Source organism: Scardinius erythrophthalmus (genome assembly GCF_964197995.2).
Source record: "Scardinius erythrophthalmus genome assembly, chromosome: 19".
NCBI classification, from domain to species: domain Eukaryota; kingdom Metazoa; phylum Chordata; class Actinopteri; order Cypriniformes; family Leuciscidae; genus Scardinius; species Scardinius erythrophthalmus.
The window spans coordinates 19,709,169-19,729,796 of NC_138239.1; the positions used below are offsets into that span (position 1 = coordinate 19,709,169).

General features: G+C 37.5%; 2 protein-coding genes across 2 annotated transcripts in view; both read left to right on the plus strand.

Annotated features, from left to right (window-relative positions):
- Positions 1–4,086: 4,086 nt before the first annotated feature.
- Positions 4,087–9,417, plus strand: vax1 (ventral anterior homeobox 1; the record flags this gene model as incomplete). The annotated part of the gene is made up of 3 exons (XM_081393976.1): positions 4,087–4,311; positions 6,385–6,572; positions 8,869–9,417. Exons 1-3 carry the CDS (start codon positions 4,095–4,097, stop codon positions 9,415–9,417), a joined length of 954 nt encoding a protein of 317 aa, XP_081250102.1. The 5' UTR covers positions 4,087–4,094.
- Positions 9,418–18,410: 8,993 nt separating this feature from the next.
- The window catches only part of atp6v1ba (ATPase, H+ transporting, lysosomal, V1 subunit B, member a), a 38,771-nt gene continuing 36,553 nt past the window's right edge, over positions 18,411–20,628 (plus strand). Inside the window, exon 1 of the mRNA XM_081394422.1 lies at positions 18,411–18,642. Within this exon, the coding sequence (XP_081250548.1) occupies positions 18,534–18,642 (109 nt within the window). The 5' untranslated portion in view covers positions 18,411–18,533. The remainder of the gene's footprint in view (positions 18,643–20,628) is intronic.

A 20,628-nucleotide genomic window follows, 5' to 3' on the forward strand; every position in this document is an offset into this window, starting at 1 on the left:
TGCCATTCTGACACTGTGGGCTTTACTTACCATCTGATGGGAGGCTTTACCAGCAGTGACACAATAGAGAGAAACAGAGGAAGAGGAAAAAGGCACTCGTATTGTAGGATCCTCACAGCTACTTCATTAAGGAAATATCTGAATAACCTTCACACAGAAATGTAAAATAATAAAAAAACATGATGAAAGCCCAAAAATGTCATATCGAAAATATTAGCATTTCACAATGTTATCACTGCTTTTGTTAATGACAGAAATGTCTAAACTGAAGGTCAGGACTTTAATTTCCAACACAAATCATTGAATTGTGAGGCTTTAGACAGTGCAATAGTCAATGTAGTTTGACTTCAGATAATGCTTCCCTTATACCACATACTTTAAATACTTACTTTATGACTATCAAAAGGATTTTTAGTCATTTGCATGACTACAGGGTCAAACATTTTCTGACATGTTGCTAGGTGCAGTGGACTGTGCACATGCTCAGGACATGTAAGAACTGATGGCTGTCTACTAGGTTTGAGTCCGATCCCATTCTCCTTCTCAGCAGTACACTCTACTTTGCTATAAGCCTTTGTCATATATTGTCTGCCCAGCATCTAGTTATTGGACCAATAGAAGTTATGTTGTTCAGCCATGTCGGAAACTTGTATATAAGGGATTCTTGGTTAAGCAAGTTGAAAAGCCTGCACTGTCAAAAAAATGTGTTAGATACCTTTAGCTTGTCAATGGGGCAGTGCCCTCAAAGGTACACCTTTGTGCATTATCTACCCCTAACATACTAGTACTTTAAAGGGTTAGTTCACCCAAAAATTCTGTCATTAATTACTCACCATTCATCTTCAGAACACAAATGAAGATCTTTTTAAGGAACTCTGAGAGATTTCTGTCTCTCCATTGACAGTGTACGCAACTACCACTTTGACGATTCAAAAAGTTCATAAAGAGATCGTAAAACTAATCCATGTGAATTGAGCGGTTAAGTCCAAATTTTCTGAAGAGACATGATCATATGATGAACAGATTGAATTCAGGGTTTTATTCACATATAAACGTTCATCAACACACAGTTGTGGTAAACCGAAACTCAAACCTGTTCGCTTGACATGCGAGAACCAATGAGGTTCATTCTCGTGTTACGCAGCTCGTTTGAGCTTCTGTTTATGTTTGCTGCTCAATGTTATATGTGAATAAAAGCCTAAAACTAAATATGTTCATCATATATTGTAAAGCGATCATGTCTCTTCTGAAAATTTGGAATAAACCGCTCAATTCATATGGTTTCGTTTTAATAAAATAAAAGAACCATTAATATGGTTCTTTCTCGTGACTAAGAAGAGAGCAAGAGAGATTATCCTTCTGTTCATAAAACATTAAAGGAGGCTTAAAGGAGATACTGTATACCCACCCAGTTTAGATGGAAAGACGTTACAGTAGCTACACCGATTAATAGACAGTACTTCCTTGAAAATAAATTTCAGCACAGTGCTACAAAAATCCAAATGAAATGACCCTTTACAATATAATGCTTTAGAATGAACTCCATTAGAGAGCTACATAATTATATACTTATAGAGTTACAGTTTATCTGTTGAGTATAATACGCTATCTCCACAGCACTTTTACAATTCAAATCCCTCAGTACTCGCCATCTTTAAAACACCAAGCCAATGTTGATTCTTGTTTTATTACGAGCTCTGTCACGTTCTTTCCCTGTTTGCCAGCAGACTCTCTTCTGTTCGGGGTCTTTTTAAAACGGGCGATTCTCCGGAGGTTTGAGATTTAGCCTGCTCCATGTCAACTTTTCTCACTCGTTGTGACAACTAACCTATGCCTATGCCATACATGTGTCAAAGTAGCTGGAGCAACTTTTCTCTATTTACGGATATGACGAGACACGCGCGGGTGAGTGATGTACAGTTTGTATGCAATTTCCTGTGAAAACCATCCTGCCCAGTCTAAAATATAAACACTTATAATAGGCTTACCAAAGTGAATCATGGTAAGACAAAAAACACATTTTGTAAGAAGGATGCATGATCTATTATTTCATTATTTAAATTTTGTTAATTTTGAACCAGAAGAAAATCCTAATATTTTAAGGGTTGGTATTCTTAACTTAAGGGAACATATTTGTTCCTTAAGGCTTGACTTTTGTACCTTAAAGATACATATTAGTATCTTAAGGGAGGATATTAGTAACTTAAGGGTACATATTAGTATCTCAAGGGTTGATATCCATAACTTAAGGCTTTATATTGGTATCTTACGGGTTGATATTCGTACTTTAAATAACATATTAGTACTTTAAGAGGTAATTTTATGAACCTGCATCCCAAACTTAACATTTGTTGTTCTTTTCAACAGGTATTACACAGTACTGACAGTTTTAAAAAGCTACAGATATTTGAAGATGCCTCTGTACCAAGACAGTTTCGTGTCTTACAGTCTCCGTGCAGGACATCTTCATCTTTTGTTGACCTGGAACGTCTCGGAACACAGCTGGTACGCGTCCCACCAAACTCTTTTTCCCAAGCTCGCCGTAGAATTGCCCCTCTGCCCCTGCGGCCCCTTTTCGTAGCCTCCTCTTACCTTTTCTTTAAACAATCCCTCCCTCTCATCTTTTCTTTAAACAACCTTTCCCTCTCTCCAACAGGCTGCCCCACACACTCGCTAAATGAAGTTAGTCCAGCACCCCCCTCCCCATCCTCTTCTGCTCCCTACCAGACACACTCACAGAATTGTTTGTTAATAGTCCAATTAGATAATTGCCATCTTTCACTCCTTTTGCTCTCCGTTTCCCATAAAGGACTGAATGGCTTCGGGAGGGGGGGAGTTCAGCATGAAGAGGGCCTCTGGCCCTGCAAGGTGACAAGAAGGGTCCGAGCCTGTTCCATGCTCACAACCATTGGCTTGAATTGAATCATTGTAGCCTAATCAATGGTCTTATTGGATTACAGACCACTGCTGTTCCCCCAGATATTGTTGCTTTGACAATGAAAATAGGCGAGACTGAGTGGGTGGGTGTGTAGTGGTGTGGAAGGAGTGGGAGAGGGGAGGAGGAGGGGGCCGCTTTGGATTTTAGCGTTGGTATCTCGGACAGGTTGAGTTTTTTAGCGGTGCTTCAGCAGGTTTCTTTTAGGGTAAGGGGGCTGAGTGATCGTAGCATTCGGTTGGGGTTTGTATTTGAGGTGCTGGATAACTCTGGGTGGTTGTTGCACACTGTCCTCGGCTTGACAGAGTTCCCTTGTGTTCATCTCCTTTCTTTTGTGAATCCGTGTTCATTACCACTACAGATTCCGAGCGAAGTGGATTCCATTTTTTTCGTATTTCAGGTCTCTCCGCCTCCCTCATTCTTTCTCTCTCTCTCTCTCTCTCTCTTTGCTCTCTACCGATCTTTCCCTCTCTCTCTTTTCGCTCTTTGCTTGTGTTAGCTCCGAGGGTGCAGTGTGTGGTATCGGGCCGTTATCCGGGGGAGATTCACAGCCTGCGTGTAAAGTTAGCCCGACCGAGCAGAGGAACGGCCAGTGCCGGGGCATCGAGGAATGAAGTGGAACTTTTCTGGTGGTCCTTTGGCTCCGTAATTGTGCGTGGTGGCGATTCGAGGCAAATCATCTCCCTTGATCCTGTGTGAACAAGGGCGGAGAGGGGGGTCGGAGTGAGTGGACCCCTCTATCAGGACGATGTGTATTTCCCAAACAGTTTAGAGTATTCATGAGGTTACGCAAATGTGGAGGCAGCAAAATTACCGTAATCAATTGAAGCGGCGAGCATGCGTCCGTCCACAGCTCTGATTACCCGGAGATCAGCCTGATGTGAATGTTACAAGGAGAGGAGCTGTTAAATTGCTGTTGAATTTGGGTGAGAAGTCTATGATCATTGGGCAAGTGAGTCTGCACAGAGATAATAGGGCAGATCAGTGGACTGGGCAAGTGCTGGTGGCACATTAGCTATCTGACTCCAACTCCAAGCTGCTGTTTTACAGATAGACCAAACCTATATTACCAAGAATAAGCAGTGTGTGTCCAAACCCGAGCGGTTATTTCTTCCCAACAAGGAGAAAAAGGAGAAATCTTCACAGAGGATAAGCGACTATGGAAGTCCGCTACAGCCAAGACTCGGAGTCCGGAATGCTGCTGAAGAATGGACTAAAAGAGGGGAAAGAGGGAAAGGATTCTCAGGGGAACATTTCAAAAACATTCCTGAAGGACCAGCAGGAGTCCTTTTCTCCATCCGGACCAGTGGAAAACTGCGAAAAGAGCCGGACGAGCTCAGGAGATCCTGACTACTGCCGAAGGATTCTAGTTCGAGGTAAGTTTAAAAACACTTCTTTGGAGTTTTCAGTATATTCTGCACTCCAGAAAAAACAAAACAAGAAATCGACTTAACTTTTAATTTTGCTTTTAGTGCTAGTGTCGCTGGTTTTGTTTTCTTTCATGAGTGAGTGTGTATAGATTTGAGCGTTCACAATTGTAAATTAATGTACGCTGAATTGAGAACAGGGAAAAATGTGTTCTGTATTATAGAATCATGATTATTTTGTAATCCAATTTTTCCGCTGCATTTTAGTTGCAAATATTTGCAAATGCTATTTAGAGTCATTTCAACTGTACATTACCGTTATAAAATTAATAGAATAATTATCAAAGCTGGAGAATACTTTAGCACTGGTAATATATGATTGACAAAGCTTTATTTGTTTAAAGTACATTTTCTGTGATTGTGAGGTTTAAGGATAAATTTTGTTATTTTTGTACATAAGGGATAATTTAACTTTTTATTTACACAACTGATTATGTTGATTATCATTTTTAGATTTAGGTCTTATGATCTCTGCTTTTTATATTTATCAGCTTCAATCCTTTTTGTCCTTCATTGGAAAAATTACTAAGGTATCTGAATGGAGATCTGAATTTCAGAATTTTATTATTTTTTCTTTCAGAAACAATGTAATTGAGATTGTGGAGCATGCACAACAACTTATTTGTAAATTGAAAATGTTTCACATTAAGTTTTCAGAAAAGCTATTATAATGTTTTTGCGATCAGTTGGCTAAAAACTGTTTGTCAATTTGTGTCAAATTACTAACATAGTTGTGAAGCCCCTCCTGCTACTGTCAGCTGATTGTAAAATTCTGGAGAGCAATCAGCTCCATTAATTTATTTAGGTTGTGAGGCTAAATCTAGGTCAGTCTCAGAGGCCTGTTGAAATATGAGGAAATTAACCTTATGAAATTATTGTGTCATTTCTTCAGTCACAATTCAGCAGCCAATACAATAATTCGGTATCTGGATATGAATAATTTTGTAGACCAGTGTGTGTGTGTGTGTGTGTGTGTGTGTGTGTGTTTTAATGATTTTGAAGTTGTCACAAAGTTTAACTTATTTTAAAAAGAATGTATTTATTGATCAAAAAAAATGTGATAAGCATGCTGGTGCACGGTTCTCTGACATTAATAACAAAAAAGAAAAAAGACTTTAAAAATAATTTAAATATAAAAAAAGCTAACGGTGTGTTTGGTGTGTTTTTAATGATTTAATTTTTCTAGTTTTCAAATCACACATTTCTCTTCCTCTTTTCATTTACTTTATTAATTGTATTACGAAAAGTTAATAGTAATCATTTAATCTGTCCTGAGATAGTAGAAAAATTTGAAATATTTATAACTAAAATCTAAAATTGTTATGCTATTTGATTTGATAGATTTTCGTGTATTTGTGATTTATGCAACTTACTAGCTTTTTAATTTACACAACACTATTTTCATACATGATAAGTTGTTAGTATTTAAAAGCACTGACCATTTTTTTATTAATAAAATAATAAGTATTAGTCGGCATTTGTTTGGCATTTATATGCCACGACAAAAACATGACGGTCTTTGGGGAAAATAGGTTTTCTTGATTAAAACGCCAAGTTTTGTACAGTTTAATCTGTTTTGCATCACTATCTAAATTAATTTCTCAAAAAAGTTACACTTTTAGCATGTTTTTATTATGTAATGATTTTATTATGTAATGAAACAATAAGGTTTCATTTGTTAACATTAGTTAACTACATTAGTTAACATGAACTAACAATGAACAATACCTCTGCAGCATTTATTGATCGTAGATGTTTCTTTCAACATTTAATACATTTTTAAAATCAAAAGTTGTATTTGTTAACCTTAGTTAATGCACTGTGAACTAACATGAACAAACAATGAACAACTCTATTTTTATTAACTAACATTAACAAAGATTAATAAATGTTGTAAGAAATATATTGCTCACTGTTAGTTAATACATTAACTAATGTTAACAAATGAGACCTTACTGTAAAGTGTTATCTTTTAGCAGGTGTACTGTAATTTACTGAAAACATTTTCCCCTTGACATTTAGATGCCAAAGGTTCGATTCGTGAGATTATTCTCCCCAAGGGTTTGGATCTAGACCGACCAAAGCGTACTAGGACCTCGTTCACAGCAGAGCAGCTGTACAGACTGGAGATGGAGTTTCAGCGGTGCCAGTATGTTGTGGGACGAGAACGAACCGAACTTGCCCGACAACTTAACCTGTCTGAAACTCAGGTACACACTTAAATACACTTCATACAATTACAAATACACAAAACAATCAATTATGAAGACCACTGAAAAGCAAGACAAACTCAAAAATAATCATAAACATGTGTCACACATATTCGGCACTCCCAAAAATATTTATCCTTGTAACACGTCTGATGCATTTGATGTGTAAAAATGCATTTTTGATTCCCTGTACCATCTTAAAAGACACACAGCTACCTGGTAACAATTTGTTCTCACTATATGATTTTGATCTTTATTTTATTTTGATTATCCTGTGGCATCCCTTCAGGGCACCTAAAACATCAATGGTCCATTTTCCTGGATAATTCCCTTTTGCAATAGTTTGATGGTTTGTTAGTGGCATACAGGGCCGCTTTACAAAAATAAGCCCAGCGATGCATTTGCAGCACATGCTTTGCGCAGGGGTCAGCAAGAGGTCACAAGCTTGAGATTACATGACTGAACTGTACATGCACTCTCTCTCTCTCCCTGCTTCCCTGGCCTTTTTTATCCCTCTCTCTCTCTCTCTCTCTCTCTCTCTCTCTCTCTGCTTGTCTCCCTGGATAATCTGCAGTGCGGGGAAACTCTGACTTCAGTAGTAAGGCTAATTTTGGAGCCCACGTTTTTTTATTTGTTTATTCGTCAGTGAACATGTTCATTATACCACATGCTTGCATGACCCAGTACTGCATTTATTAAGGAAAAATGTCAGAATGGCTCACAAAAAAATCATATAGCTGCTTTTTTTCTATTTGAGCAAATTCAAATCATTTTTCTCAATTATTCAATCATATGTCGTTACAATTGATCGGACCTCCCCTAATTAAACTCCCTGAACACCTGCAAACCGACAAAGCTGTCTCAATGTTCCTTATTCTGTTGGCCATTTGAACTGTGTCACATTCTATCACATCATCACCCCACTAACGACTTTAAAATTCTTCTGCTCTCCTGTGGGGCGAAATTACGACATTTGAAGCCCCGAGGCAGATCGGTGCTGCTAACACAGGGAGCACAATAGAGTTAGCTTCACTAATGCCCTCTCTAATGCCCCGTGCTGCAGTGCAGTTCAAATCCATGCCTTGATTACATTAAAGCTTCCCGTGTCTCTTCTTGGCCGCCTGATGAGGACAGTGAAGTGCTCCTTAATGACGGCATCATGAAATTAACATTGTGTTCAGAGACGCGAAATGTTCTGTGGAAAGATCAAACAAGCAAAGTCATCCATTTGTCCAAGTGTTCCAGCAATGCATTTTTTATTTCTCAAAGACAAACACAAGAATGCGTCACGAATGAGAATTGCTAGTAATTCGATGTTTTCCTTGACCTTCCGGTTCATGTTATCAACAAAACGTCGCGAGATTAAACAAATACAAATGACAAATCTACATGTTAGAAATTTATAGACAATGGGTTTAATCTCAACTCAATAATTAGCGTGTCATTACAACACTGATGAAACTGTTAAGGTATACTTATGTAACTAACAGCTTTGTTAAACTGAGCTGCATATTTGTTCTTTAATAATTTTGCACGGAAGATTTAAATAGTATGACCGCCATTGCGATGCCTTTAATGTGACAGTTAAACTGCGTGACACAATTCTGAGATGTTAGTCATTCTTCATTGTTCTTATTTCTCTGAATCTATCGATCACTTGAAGTACAGTGAATATGAAGCGGACCTCCTTTTCTCTATAGAAAATAAATATATATTATGACTTTGTTTTGCTATTGGAGCTTGAGCTAAACATGTATTATCTGGAAACTGCCATTCCTCTTTCTTTGTAAACCTAAATGAAATGGATACAGTACAATTATGTGGTTCAAAACAGTATTGATCCATCCGTCCTTTGCAAAAAGGAGCTTGTGTTGTGCTGTTTTTCAAAAGAAAAGCACACATTTTTTGTTCATTAAGTAAGTTGATATCAACACTTACATTTATCTTTTTTTATTTCAAAATAAGTTTCACTTACACTATTCATTTTACCTTTAGCTTTACATTGCACAGGACACTTTTGCCCTTTTTACAGAGTTTTTACTTTTTTACTGCTCCAAAATTGAATCAGATTTACCTTACATATATAATCTAATCACATTTTACCTGATTTAGATTCTACAAATAGACTTCTATAAATCATGGTATGTAAAAAAATGTGTCTTTGTTTATTTGTTACATTTGTAACCAATTGACAGTAGCATTATAGAGGTATTATGCAAGATCACACAATTCCCCTTATTATGTTGTTTGTTGTGTTCTATTTTAAGCTGTTTTCTCTCTTTCCGTCCTTCGGCAGGTGAAGGTGTGGTTCCAGAATCGCCGCACTAAGCAGAAGAAGGATCAGGGAAAGGATTCAGAGCTGCGTTCCGTGGTCTCCGAGACAGCCGCCACATGCAGCGTCCTCCGTCTCCTGGAGCAGGGCCGGCTCCTCACTCCCCCTGGCCTGCCAGGGTTGCTGCCCCACTGCGGGAGCTCGTCACTAAGCTCAGCCCTGCGTGGGCCGTCTCTGGGCATCACCGCTAATGGAGGCTCCTCCAGCAGCAGCAGCAGCAGCGCGGCCAGCTCAGGCACAGCCGGGGGGAGCCCGCCGCTGCCAGCGGTGACCAGTTCGGGGACAGTCACGGGGCTGCAGGGATCTCCGCCTGCCCACGGGCTGTTTAGCTTTCCTATGCCCTCTCTACTCGGGTCGGTCGCCTCACGCATCTCCTCCACCCCGCTCGGCATGGCCGGATCCCTCGCAGGGAACTTGCAGGAACTTTCTGCCCGCTACCTGAGCTCCTCCGCCTTTGAGCCCTACTCGCGGACCAATGGCAAAGAAGCGCTAGACAAGAAAGCTTTGGAATGATCACTAGGGGTTTCTTTTTGTCTTCGTTGTTGTTGTTGTTGTTTTGAAATTAGTTTGAGCTCTGATTATCTCTCTTTTTTTATTAACTTTCGCCCCTTTTGTCCCATCAGTGCTGTTGTATTTTCAATCTTGCGTTTTTTTTTTCCACATGTCATCAACCTGCACTTGATTCCTCTCAGAACTGTAAAAAGGTGGACTCATACTTTTCAAAAACGAGGATTTTCAGAGCTTTTTGCACTAAATCAAAGTTTCTCCAAATTTGACACAAAACGAGAGCTTGAGGAAGGAATGTAGCAAGAGATTATGGAGGGGAAGAGAGATAAAAATGCTTTCTGAGGCAATATTTTCGGGTACACCTTTTTTTGGAGCTGGACAGTTGTATTCAGATTACAAACTAATCTGAAAACTGCTGGGTATTAAATCATAGACCCCCTGATAAAAACTGAACTCATGGCAACATTGCTCATGTTTTCAGTTTGAAGAGCGATCTAAATGTGATTTTTACATAGTTGCGTTTGCCAAGTCTCAAATAATGAATTATATATATTATATCGGAATTCATTTCGAAAGGTTAGCATACAATACAGTCACACTGTGGCTTTATATACACGGTTCGCTTACAGAGGTCATGAATTTACTGTACCAAGCTATAAGATCGGATGTCTATACCATTTTGTATTCGTTTGGTTAAAGATGTTCTGACTAAATCGAAGGAAAACGCTGTCAGACCGTTAAATAGTCCAATAGTCCTGTGTTGTTCTCTAAATGGTTTCTGTGAGGGTGCTCCCCAAAACGAGTTTTGAAGGCAGTCCCAGTTTGTGAGTTTGTATGTCTTAAATATGCAGTTTTTCTCCTCTGTGTGTGTGTGTGTGTGTGTGCTGGTACTAAAGTTGTAGTCCTGGTTTCCATGTGTAGGTGCTTGTTTAATTGAAAACCTTACGAGAAAATTTGAAATGTCATCGCCTGGGATTAAGCTCCTGGGTATCGACAAGACCCTCGCATTATCGGACTAGACGATTTGCCGTGAGCAGCAACCCCTGTACCAATGCGGCAAAGTTTTCCAGAAGAATTCGACGACCTTTCAATTATCAGACCTGAAACGAGGCAGATCTCTGATGGACGAACAGGGTACGATTACTGTAGTATAAAAGCAAGAAGATTGAATAACTAAAATTGTTATTTTATTGTAAATTATTCACGTCTGTAATAAATAGATCATTAGTATATCTGTAAATAATGAAAGAATGAATGTATGGGGGGGGCGGGGTTTCTGACTGAACAGCCAATCAAAGCTCGGGTGGTGTTGTTGTTAAATATCTTGAAGTTTGTGAACCGTGGTATGAGTGTGGATATATATTATATATAACTAAAAAGTCAACACGAAACAAATCTCTTCAGTCTTTCATTCAATCTTTTTGAGCTCTGTAAATTCTAAATGATGTGACGGTTTCTTCATGTGGCGTTCTCAGCATCGGTGCAAATCGTCCAAGGTCACTTAACACTGCCAGTTCTGTCACAGCGCTGGCTGACACTGTGTGCTGTGGTGATGTTTGAAAGACATACAGGATGTTCAGACACATTCATTCATGCAAGGCTGAACTCCTGTAATTACTCTTAAAATATTCTACCTGATTTAATTTAGACAGAAATATCTCAAGGAAACAAAGTGTTCAATTTCAAAGGTTGGTTTGAACTATTAATCTGAAATATCTAGTATTTTTGCATTTCTTTACAACACAATTAAGACTTTTAAATATGGATGATGAGTGAGAATGATTTTAAATGAGAGAAGTGAGATGATTAATAATTTATTGAGGTGTGGGATGGAAGGTAGACCAGACACCTCTGTCTTTCAAAGAAGAAAAAAAAATCTGTCCTTGTAATTGGATGAACATTATGAAGTTCTTGTGTAGTTGCATTTTATAAAAGAGACAGAGACTATTGAAAAGATGTTGGGAAAGTGAATTTTTTATTTGTAAAATGTTTTTTGTAAATGTTCGCTTGAGCAAAGTCTGAAGGTTGTAGAATGGCAATGACTAGCCAAACGAAAGCAGAACTTCTCAGTGCAGAAGTAGTTTTGCAACACTGAGTTCCTCAAGGGCAAAAAACCACACAATAAATCTGAATTTGAAAACCAGGATATTAGTTTAAAAAAATGATTTGTTAATTATAACATTTGATTTATTATTTTAAGTGTCACAACACTTTTTTTTTCAATGATGATTTCTGGCAGATATAATGGGGTTCAACAGTATGCCGTTCACACTGAAAATCTTTCATTTAAAAAATAAATACAAATTTGGGTAATATTTATTCAAAATAACTTTTTTAATTTATTTTATTTTTCTATTACTTTGTTTTGCTGGTAATACAATTTGAAAAGATATATAAATAAGTTTGATATTTGATTACATGCCAGTTTTAGCTTTCAGGTTTGAGCTATCACATGCTTGTGTGCGTGTTTATGTGTGTGCACTGATTGGAGGCTTCTACCAAAGGCCTTTGTCACTTTGCTACTCGGAGTGTTTTGCAGTCTTTGCCCTTCTTAGTCTTGGGAATCTTCCTAAAAAAAAAAAAAACACAACAGTCTAGCCCCCCCCCCCCCCCCCCTCGCTCTATTTCTCCTCCCTCACATCCCAATTAGGCTGAAGGTCGAGCTGCATTGTGGTTGGGGGTGAGGGAACGGGTGGAGACGATGGGGGAGAGTGTGAAAGAGGGAAGGGGGGGATTGTGTGAGACCACCAACACGTTCCCCGCGTCACATGACTAGCCCTTAAACACCGGCCTACAGTGGGAGGAAAGGCAGCATCCTGTGGGTGTTTTGTGCTCTTTGTGCGTCCCTCACTTCCTCTTTTATTTGTGCTTACATATGGTGATCAGAGCGTAAACGCACGCTGTGAAAGAACCTTGTACAAGAGTAGAGTGGACTCGTGACCCCGATGGTCCTGGAGAGCGTTAAATCCTGTCATGGCTTTCCCGGCCTTTCCCTGAAGCGTCATACATGCTGACAGGCTTTTCCAACTAAATGATCCAATAAACCAATCAGGGGATTTTGAAAAGCTTTAGCAGCAACACGCCGGTACCTTTGGCGCATAGACATGCCTGGGCCCTTAAAGTTCAATATACCTTATGCTGACTGAGAACTAGTTGCAAAAGAAAACATCTATCTTCTGATGATGAATAATTCACATTCTGAAGCATAATAATAGTTACATAATACATTTTGAGCTTTGAAACTGATTTTACAAAAGTAAAACTTTCTTTGAAATGGATTTCATGAAAAATTATTCAAATTGACCCTATGGTTTTTAATGCAAATGTCTGGTCTTGTTTTGAAATGAAAGAAAAAAAAACTTCATCAACACACTCCGCCTCTGAAACAAATTTCCAATATGCTGACATAATTGAGTCCTTTATTCTTCAACCCACTTTTTACGATTCAATCAAATATGATAAACACAAAATATTACAGTAAAATTGAACTAAAACAATAAAATCAAGTTCCATCCTTCTCGCTCAGAAATGCTTCACGTTTTATAAATAAAATGGGTCGTAAATGTATTTCATTTACTGAATAACTGCCTATAGAGATGCATATGGCGGTTTATGACAGAAACCTGCTGACTAGGTGGCATATCACTAAGCCTATTAGTACATATCTGACACATCAGCAGACGTCTCGAAACGATAATAATCAGCGATGCCAGTGATGGCCCCTGCTGTGGTAGATTAAATACAGATGTTGTCATCAAATCTCACAGTATAAACACCATTAATCGCCACATTAGAAGCAACAAGCATCTCATTGAGGCGTTGGAGAGCCAAATCGCTTTGGTTGGCCCGTGTGAGTGGCACTACACCAAAATAGCCCATTTCATAATGTTTTCGCATTGTTGTGTAATATTTAATGCAATTAAAAATCACTTGTTTTTTTAACAATAGCACAATTGTATACTAGCAGAGGATTTGTTTCCCACAGCGTTTTGATTCAATTTGCGTTTGCATAGAGCAAGGTCGCTTCAAACGAACAATAATAAATACATCAATAATCCAACCTCCCTCCACCTGGACCAAACCGCACCACAAAGACTTGATGGGTTTTTTTGTGTGTGTGGACGGATTGTGAAACAGATGATGTATTTTAAGCGAGGGCACGACTCCAGTGGGTGGGTACACTTCAGGGGCATTAATTTGCTATTTTTTGCATTCTGTCTGAAACATTTGGATTGACTCTCAAGAGACTTCACAAACGGCAGCATCACCACCGCAACACCCACCCACTCCAAACTCTAGTGCTTTTCCCTGCCAACATGTTTCACACTGGAGAGTGTGTATGTGTGTATACTCATATCCAGTATGGGTGTGTTTGCGTGTGCGTTTGCGTGTGTGTGTGTGCGTGTGTGTGTGTGCGTGCGTGTGTGTGTGTGTTAGGGCAGAGGTTCAAATCTTCAAATCTCAAACATTAGATTTGAGTTTTGGACCTATTGTATTTGCTGCATGTAGAGAGAAACGAATTCAGTGGGAGAATGAAAATCAGATAAGTGTCTGAAGAGTGTGTTCAAACATGTAGCTGTCAGTAAGGAGGTGTGATACGGTAATAATAGTTGAGTGGAAAGTTGCACATGCAGATGAAGATCCAAATGGATTCCACAAAAGTAAAACTTTCCTTGAATTGACCCTCATGAAACAAAAGGAAAATAAATGAAAATGGATCACATTTTTAGTTTTTAATGCAAATTTTTGGTCTTATTTTGAATGACAGAAAAAAGTTTCATCAACACACACACACACACACACACACACACACACACGATGTGTTTCATTTTTTATGGGGACTTTCCATAGACATAATGATTTTTATACTGTACAAACTGTTTATTCGATCCCCTAACCCCAAACCTGCCCATTAAAGAATTTTTTTTTTTTTTTTGCATTGTTACAAAAACATCAAAAAACATCATTTAGTCTGATTTATAAGGTGTTTTCCTCATGGGGACCAAAAAAAATATAATTTTGTGGGGGCATTTTGTCCTCATAACGTAGGGTTTACCTGTAGCACACACACACAGACACACAAACAGAAATACATCACAAATGCAATTCTTTTTTTTTTCTCAGAATTACATAACATAAGTAAAATGGGTAAAAAAAAAAATTGTTTTGTGCATTAATACACCCATTAAAATCATTTACTCATCAAATATTTTTCTTAGAATTCTTCTAAATATCTTCTTTTATGTACCACAGAAGAAAGTCAAGCCAAATCACCTTTATTTATATAGCGTTTTATACAATACAGATTGTTTCAAAGCAGCAAATGATGCATTTCTGCTGTTATTCAGCTGAAGTCAGTTCAGTGTTGATTCAGTTCCTTTGTTAAGATCATCAATTATTAAATTAGTTCATGGCATGAATGAAAGTCAAACCGATTTGGAACAACATGCATTCGGCAAACCCAAATAAGTTTTCAAAACTCAAAAAATGTAAGGTAATCAGTTACATCAAACATTTTAAGTTAAGAAACAGTTTAAGAACTGGCAGATTTTATTATACATTTAAATTGCTCTTAACTTGAAATATTTGAGTAAGCTTCGTATCTTTAACTTAAAATTATCATGTAATGTCAACCTAGTTTTATTTAAGTTTTAACTTGCTAATTAAGTAAATGCTAATTTGTCAGTTGGTAACTATGCTTTGAGAACCAATTGCTGAATGGGTAAGGCAGTATAATTCATTTACCATAACTGTTCTCAAACATGCGCTCTACTCCCCTCCCCCCCCCTCCAAAAAAAATCCCAAACATAGCAGAAACTCTTCTTAATTAGCATAGCATAGCAAAACATTAAACATTACTAAATCTCCCACTTGACATTCTTACACACACACACACACACACAAAAACATTATATATAACACTTCATTTTAGCATTTACTCTCCTATTTGAGTGTCATGGCAAAGAATGCGGAAACATTCTTCTTTTAATTTAAATTTTTCTAAAGTAAAAGAAAAAAGTTCATAAAACTCAAAACATTCAAACAATTCAGATAACTTACAATGTGTCATTTTTGTGAACTCAAAAGATATACTCATAAAATATAATTTTATTTATTAAAGATAAAGTTTGTTTAATTTAAGTTGAGTTAATGTGTAATTTACCCTACTCAAACCAATTAATTATTTAAGCATTAGGGTTTACAGTGAGTGAATGTGTCACAAATTGGTTGCAATAATGAGAAAGGGATCTAAATGCTGCGGCCTTATTAAACACATCCAAACATAACACAAACTCAGATTATCCCTGACTAAAAAATAACAAAATGTTCATTTTTGGAAGATTTTTTTTATTCAAAGTTAACCAGATTTCTGGAACCCTAACCTCTCTCATAATATGCACCGGCAAAGCTGCAAAAACGCAGAGCAAAGCTCTTAAAGCCTGTATAGAGCTGGGCACTTTTTATTTTCCTGCCATATAAAAGTTGAGGTCTTTAGTACCTTTAGGTGTTATTCTGTCTGAAGCACTTTCAAGTAGTTTAAAACCATGAAGCCTTAATGGAAAGACAGTGATAGAGTGATAGAACGCATTGGCAGCTGAATCTCTCTATGTCCCTGAAAGTGACACTACACAGAGAAAGTCCATTATTTGTGACGTCTCCTTTTAAAGATATACATGTAAGAGTCTTAAAAGAAAATGCAGAAAAGCTTAAAAGAAACTTGTAACCTTGGTAAACTGCTCCAGGTATGCTTTATATAATTAGATGATTCCATTTCAATATAGAAAGAATTGTAACTGTATGTGATCCAATGTGCTCAGAATAAAAGAGCTGGATGAAAAAGGATAAAGCTTTAAGGACGTCTCATTGTATTTTTGTACATCAGTCCAAATAGAATAGTTTTAAAGTGATGTTCCGTGAGCATGCATTTAAAATAAAATAGTCTTTAAAACAAAGTTATGTTGTTATGGTTACCTTTTTTTAGTCTAATTGGATGTCATATTATCATGACTATGACCATTGGTTTTACCAGCCAGAAATTGTTTTAAGTGCTTCTAAAAAACTGATACAGCTTTCGATGAACAAGTATGACAAAAGCCTCATAATGGCACACGTGTCCCTCTTTTTCCACCAAGGCCGTGCACCTGTGAGTCACACTATGACAGGCAGATATTTTATGAATAATCAGTGTATTCTGTATTAGTGCATTCTCCACAAAATAATATAGTGACCGTCCACTTTTTCATTTGTTTTCTCCATAAACCTAATCAACCAGCTCTGAGATTAATCAAATTACACATTTTGATTTAAAGCGAAATAATAATGATAGAATTTAGGGAAGAACGATTTGCTTGATGGAGCACTGCAAATTATGATGTAATCGAATCAAAGTGCTAAAATGTGTTAAATATGTCAAATATAAAAAGAATGATTTGCAGTCACTGATTAGTAAAAAAAACAATAGATTTAAAGTTGATTATGTCATTCACAGTGCTTAGGAGTGGGCGGTTCTAGCTGAGCTCTTTTGCTGCCATTTGCATTTCCATGGTAACAGTGTTCTATTGGTGGAGCTTTTTTTAGGATTATGGGTAATGTAATTCATCACAAAAAGTGTTAACAATTTATTATTCACATGTCGCTTAAAAATCTCAGATCTCATAATTATAATGGCACTTTGTAGGCTACTTCTGGAATGCTGTTGTAATTTATTGTGTCAGATTTATTGGAGCAAATAAGTAACCTTGCCCACAATGAAGAAGTTGCCAGTTGTGTTTTCTCAACAACAAGATATCACATATTTTGTGTGTGTGTGTGTGTGTGTGTGTGTGTGTGTGTGTGTGTGTGTGTGTGTGTGTGTGTGTGTGTGTGTGTGTGTGTGTGTGTGTGTGTGTGTGTTCCTTATAAAATGTATAGATGTATTTTTCATTAACGCATGCATAGTAAATCAAAAGAGATGTTTGTGCAAAGATTATACAATTATAAGCCTGAGTTTCACTTAAAAACACAACATATGTAAATGGATGGTAATGTCAATGAAGTTCTGAATACTGTAAGAACATTTCAAATCAATTTAATATAAAAAACCTAAGAACCTTTGCTCGTCTACTTTTCAATGTTCAAGCCTTAATTAACAATGTGCAGCAATTTCATGTGAAAGGCCTTCACCTCAGTAAAATAAGGTGCTTCGTGATTCATTCATTCTCAATTCACTTAGTGGCTATAAAAAGTATTTACCCCCTATACGTTTGACTGTTTTACAACATTGAACCTCAAGATTTAATTAGACTTTTCTGACACTGATCAACAGAACAATTTTCATTTATGACAAAGTGATTTCTTCTTTTACACATTGGTCAAATTTGATTACAGATTCATTGCCCTACATATTCATCCCCTTTTAATTTAGTATTTAAATGCACTTTTTTTTTGCGATTACAGCCTTGAATCTGTGTGGTTTCTTAAACCAAATAACTACACTAGCGATGACTGAGGAGGTGAATCATATACCTATAAAATAAATTATTTGTAATTATTTTAGATAACTAGATATCAATTTTTCTTTTCACTTTGGCATTAAAGTCTTTTTTCCATCAGTGCCTGCCATGCAGGATGTCAAATTATGTGCACTATGTGATTCAATGCTAGATAGGAAAAGAGCCAATTGGGGGTTAATCTTTTATCAAATAATTGTTTTTAATGTTTTATATTTTTACCTTAAAATCTAAAACTCTTACATCTCTTAAAATGTTACGCTAGGCCTACTTTTTATGTTAGGTTATTTTTATGTTAGATAATTGCCTAGTCTATCATTATTGTTCTCACAACAATCTAAAAAAAAATAACAACGGGGGATTTGTGTCAAAAGGCTGTGTAAAAAAAAAGAAAGAAAAAATAAATCATGGGACACCAAGTGTAATTTGTAGAAATTGTCCATTCATCGGCACTGACTGTACCCTGACTCTTGCTGACTCATGCACGCGCTCGTAAAGCTCACGTCTTTTACGTGAGCGTGCACGAATGCTACTTCCTGATTACGCTGTCATATGACTCCGTCTGTTCATCCGCTATCCGCGTAGATCTGTTTACACATAGACAGTTTAATTTAATTAAGAAAAATAACAGCAATGTCTACATTACTAGCTAATCGACCCGTGGATCTGAACGGCCCTGAAGCAGCGGCACGGCAGCACGCGCAAGCCGTAGTCAGAAACTACATCTCCCAGCCCAGACTGAGTGAGTGACATTTACATTTCATTCATACAGCTAACAGCAGCAACACATCTGGCGTTTCTCTCTCTCGTCTAGTTCTCTGCACTGCTCTTTAATCTGAATTGGGTTTGATCAGAGGTTAAACAACGCCAGGACGGAGCTGGTCTACCGCTAGTGTTGTCAAATGTCAGATTTGAGTCAATAGAGCACATCTGTCGTGCTAAAACTATCTCGAGCTGTTCATAGGACATCGCTCGTCACTTTTGCTTTTTTTTTTTTTTACTAATTTGAACGGCCATTGTGTAAATAAACAAATTAAATGTGTTATTTAAGCTCATTTTAATAAGAAAGTGGATAACCTTTGGTGTCTTTGAAGGTCTAAGCGTAAACATGCTAGCTAGCCAGCCAAACAGGGCTAAAGCTTGTTATTTATTGGCAGAACGGTTAAGCTGATCTGGAATCTTCATCCAAAAACTACAATAAACCGTACTTTTATGTCATAGATTGCTTAGGGGTGGTATTTAAATGTGCTAGATGTGTTGTTTTAAGGCTGCATCTATGAGTGAATTAATGAGCTTCATTAGTTTCACACTGATATTATGACTGAATTAATATAAATATGCAGTTTAGGTATGTATTTAGTAATCGGAACGGACATTTTTATGAATTTATTTTCGATTCTCACGCAGTAGATAATGCAGTGAGCGAGACAGATGGAGTGATGATCCCTCTCATGTGACATGATCACATGACACCCAGCTGAGCTGGTGAATAATGTGCAATGAGGAACCTTCAGCTCCACACAAATCATGTGACTTGTTTTGTAACACTTTTGTTGCACATGTTTTTTATTTAAAATCTTGTTACTGAAGTGGATAGTAACATATTGTTATATTTTAAATAATTGTTCATAATCTCTTTTAATTCAAATGCTGCAGTGAGAGTTTTCTTCTCTGTATTGTGGTCATCTGGAATATCTGTTCATCTGGTCAGTATATTCCATCTGCCAGGTCGCAGAATAGTGTTTGTCATAATGATTCTGTTTGGAAGTTAATTAACAGTTATACATCAGAAAGTGTTTGTTTGCTGGGCTCTTAATTTTACAGTGGTATGTGATACTGGTTCAGATCCATCTTTGAATCTGCTGATGCTGTTTTATTCAATTAAAGGGATGGTTCGGAGTAAAATCAACCTAGGGTCCTTTGCACCATGACCTCGAGCCAAACACCCCCCAGGAGAAGCCTTTTTTCCCTTGGATGAACATTATTAAAGTTAGCTTTTAGAGAAATCAGCCGGATGGCTTAGTGCAGAGGCTAATGGATCCAAGGCTGTATCTTGTAAATTACCCCACTAATAATGCCCGGAATGGTACCAAACTTCTACAGTAGTACAAATAGGTTCTGTACTCATAAAACAAGGCACTGGAAAGTTTGTAAGTACATCAGGAGTTTATTTAAATAACACTTGCCTGACGGCTCATGCTACTGCTAACCCGGACATCAACGTCACTTCAGTAGTCTGGGAAAAGCATGTAAAAGTCCTGACAGAAAGCGATGCATAAGGATGTAGTGTAACAACGGCCAGTTCCAAACATTTCCCAAACCACGAAAGTGACGTCGACGTCCAGGTTAGCAGTAGCATGAACCGTCAGGCAAGCTTCTGGGGGGGGTGTTTGGCTCGAGGTCATGGTGCAAACTAGGACCATAGGTTGATTTTACTCCGAACCATCCCTTTAAGGAGTGCTTTTCATTCCTTTCCATCATGTCTATTTTAAATTGAATTTTTAACACGCCTCTCTCAGTCTGACTCTTGTAATTTCCATTACTTGTCAAGAGTTTTGTTGTCAAGTTGTTTGCCTTGTCAGCCGCCACCTAATAGCACATCGGAAATTGTTTAAAACCCTATGAAAAGCACAGTTTCTTTCCTGTGAAATTATCTATTATGTGTTGACATATTTCCTATTAAGTTTGAATGTGACATATTAAAGGGTTCGTCTGTTTTCCTATTTGG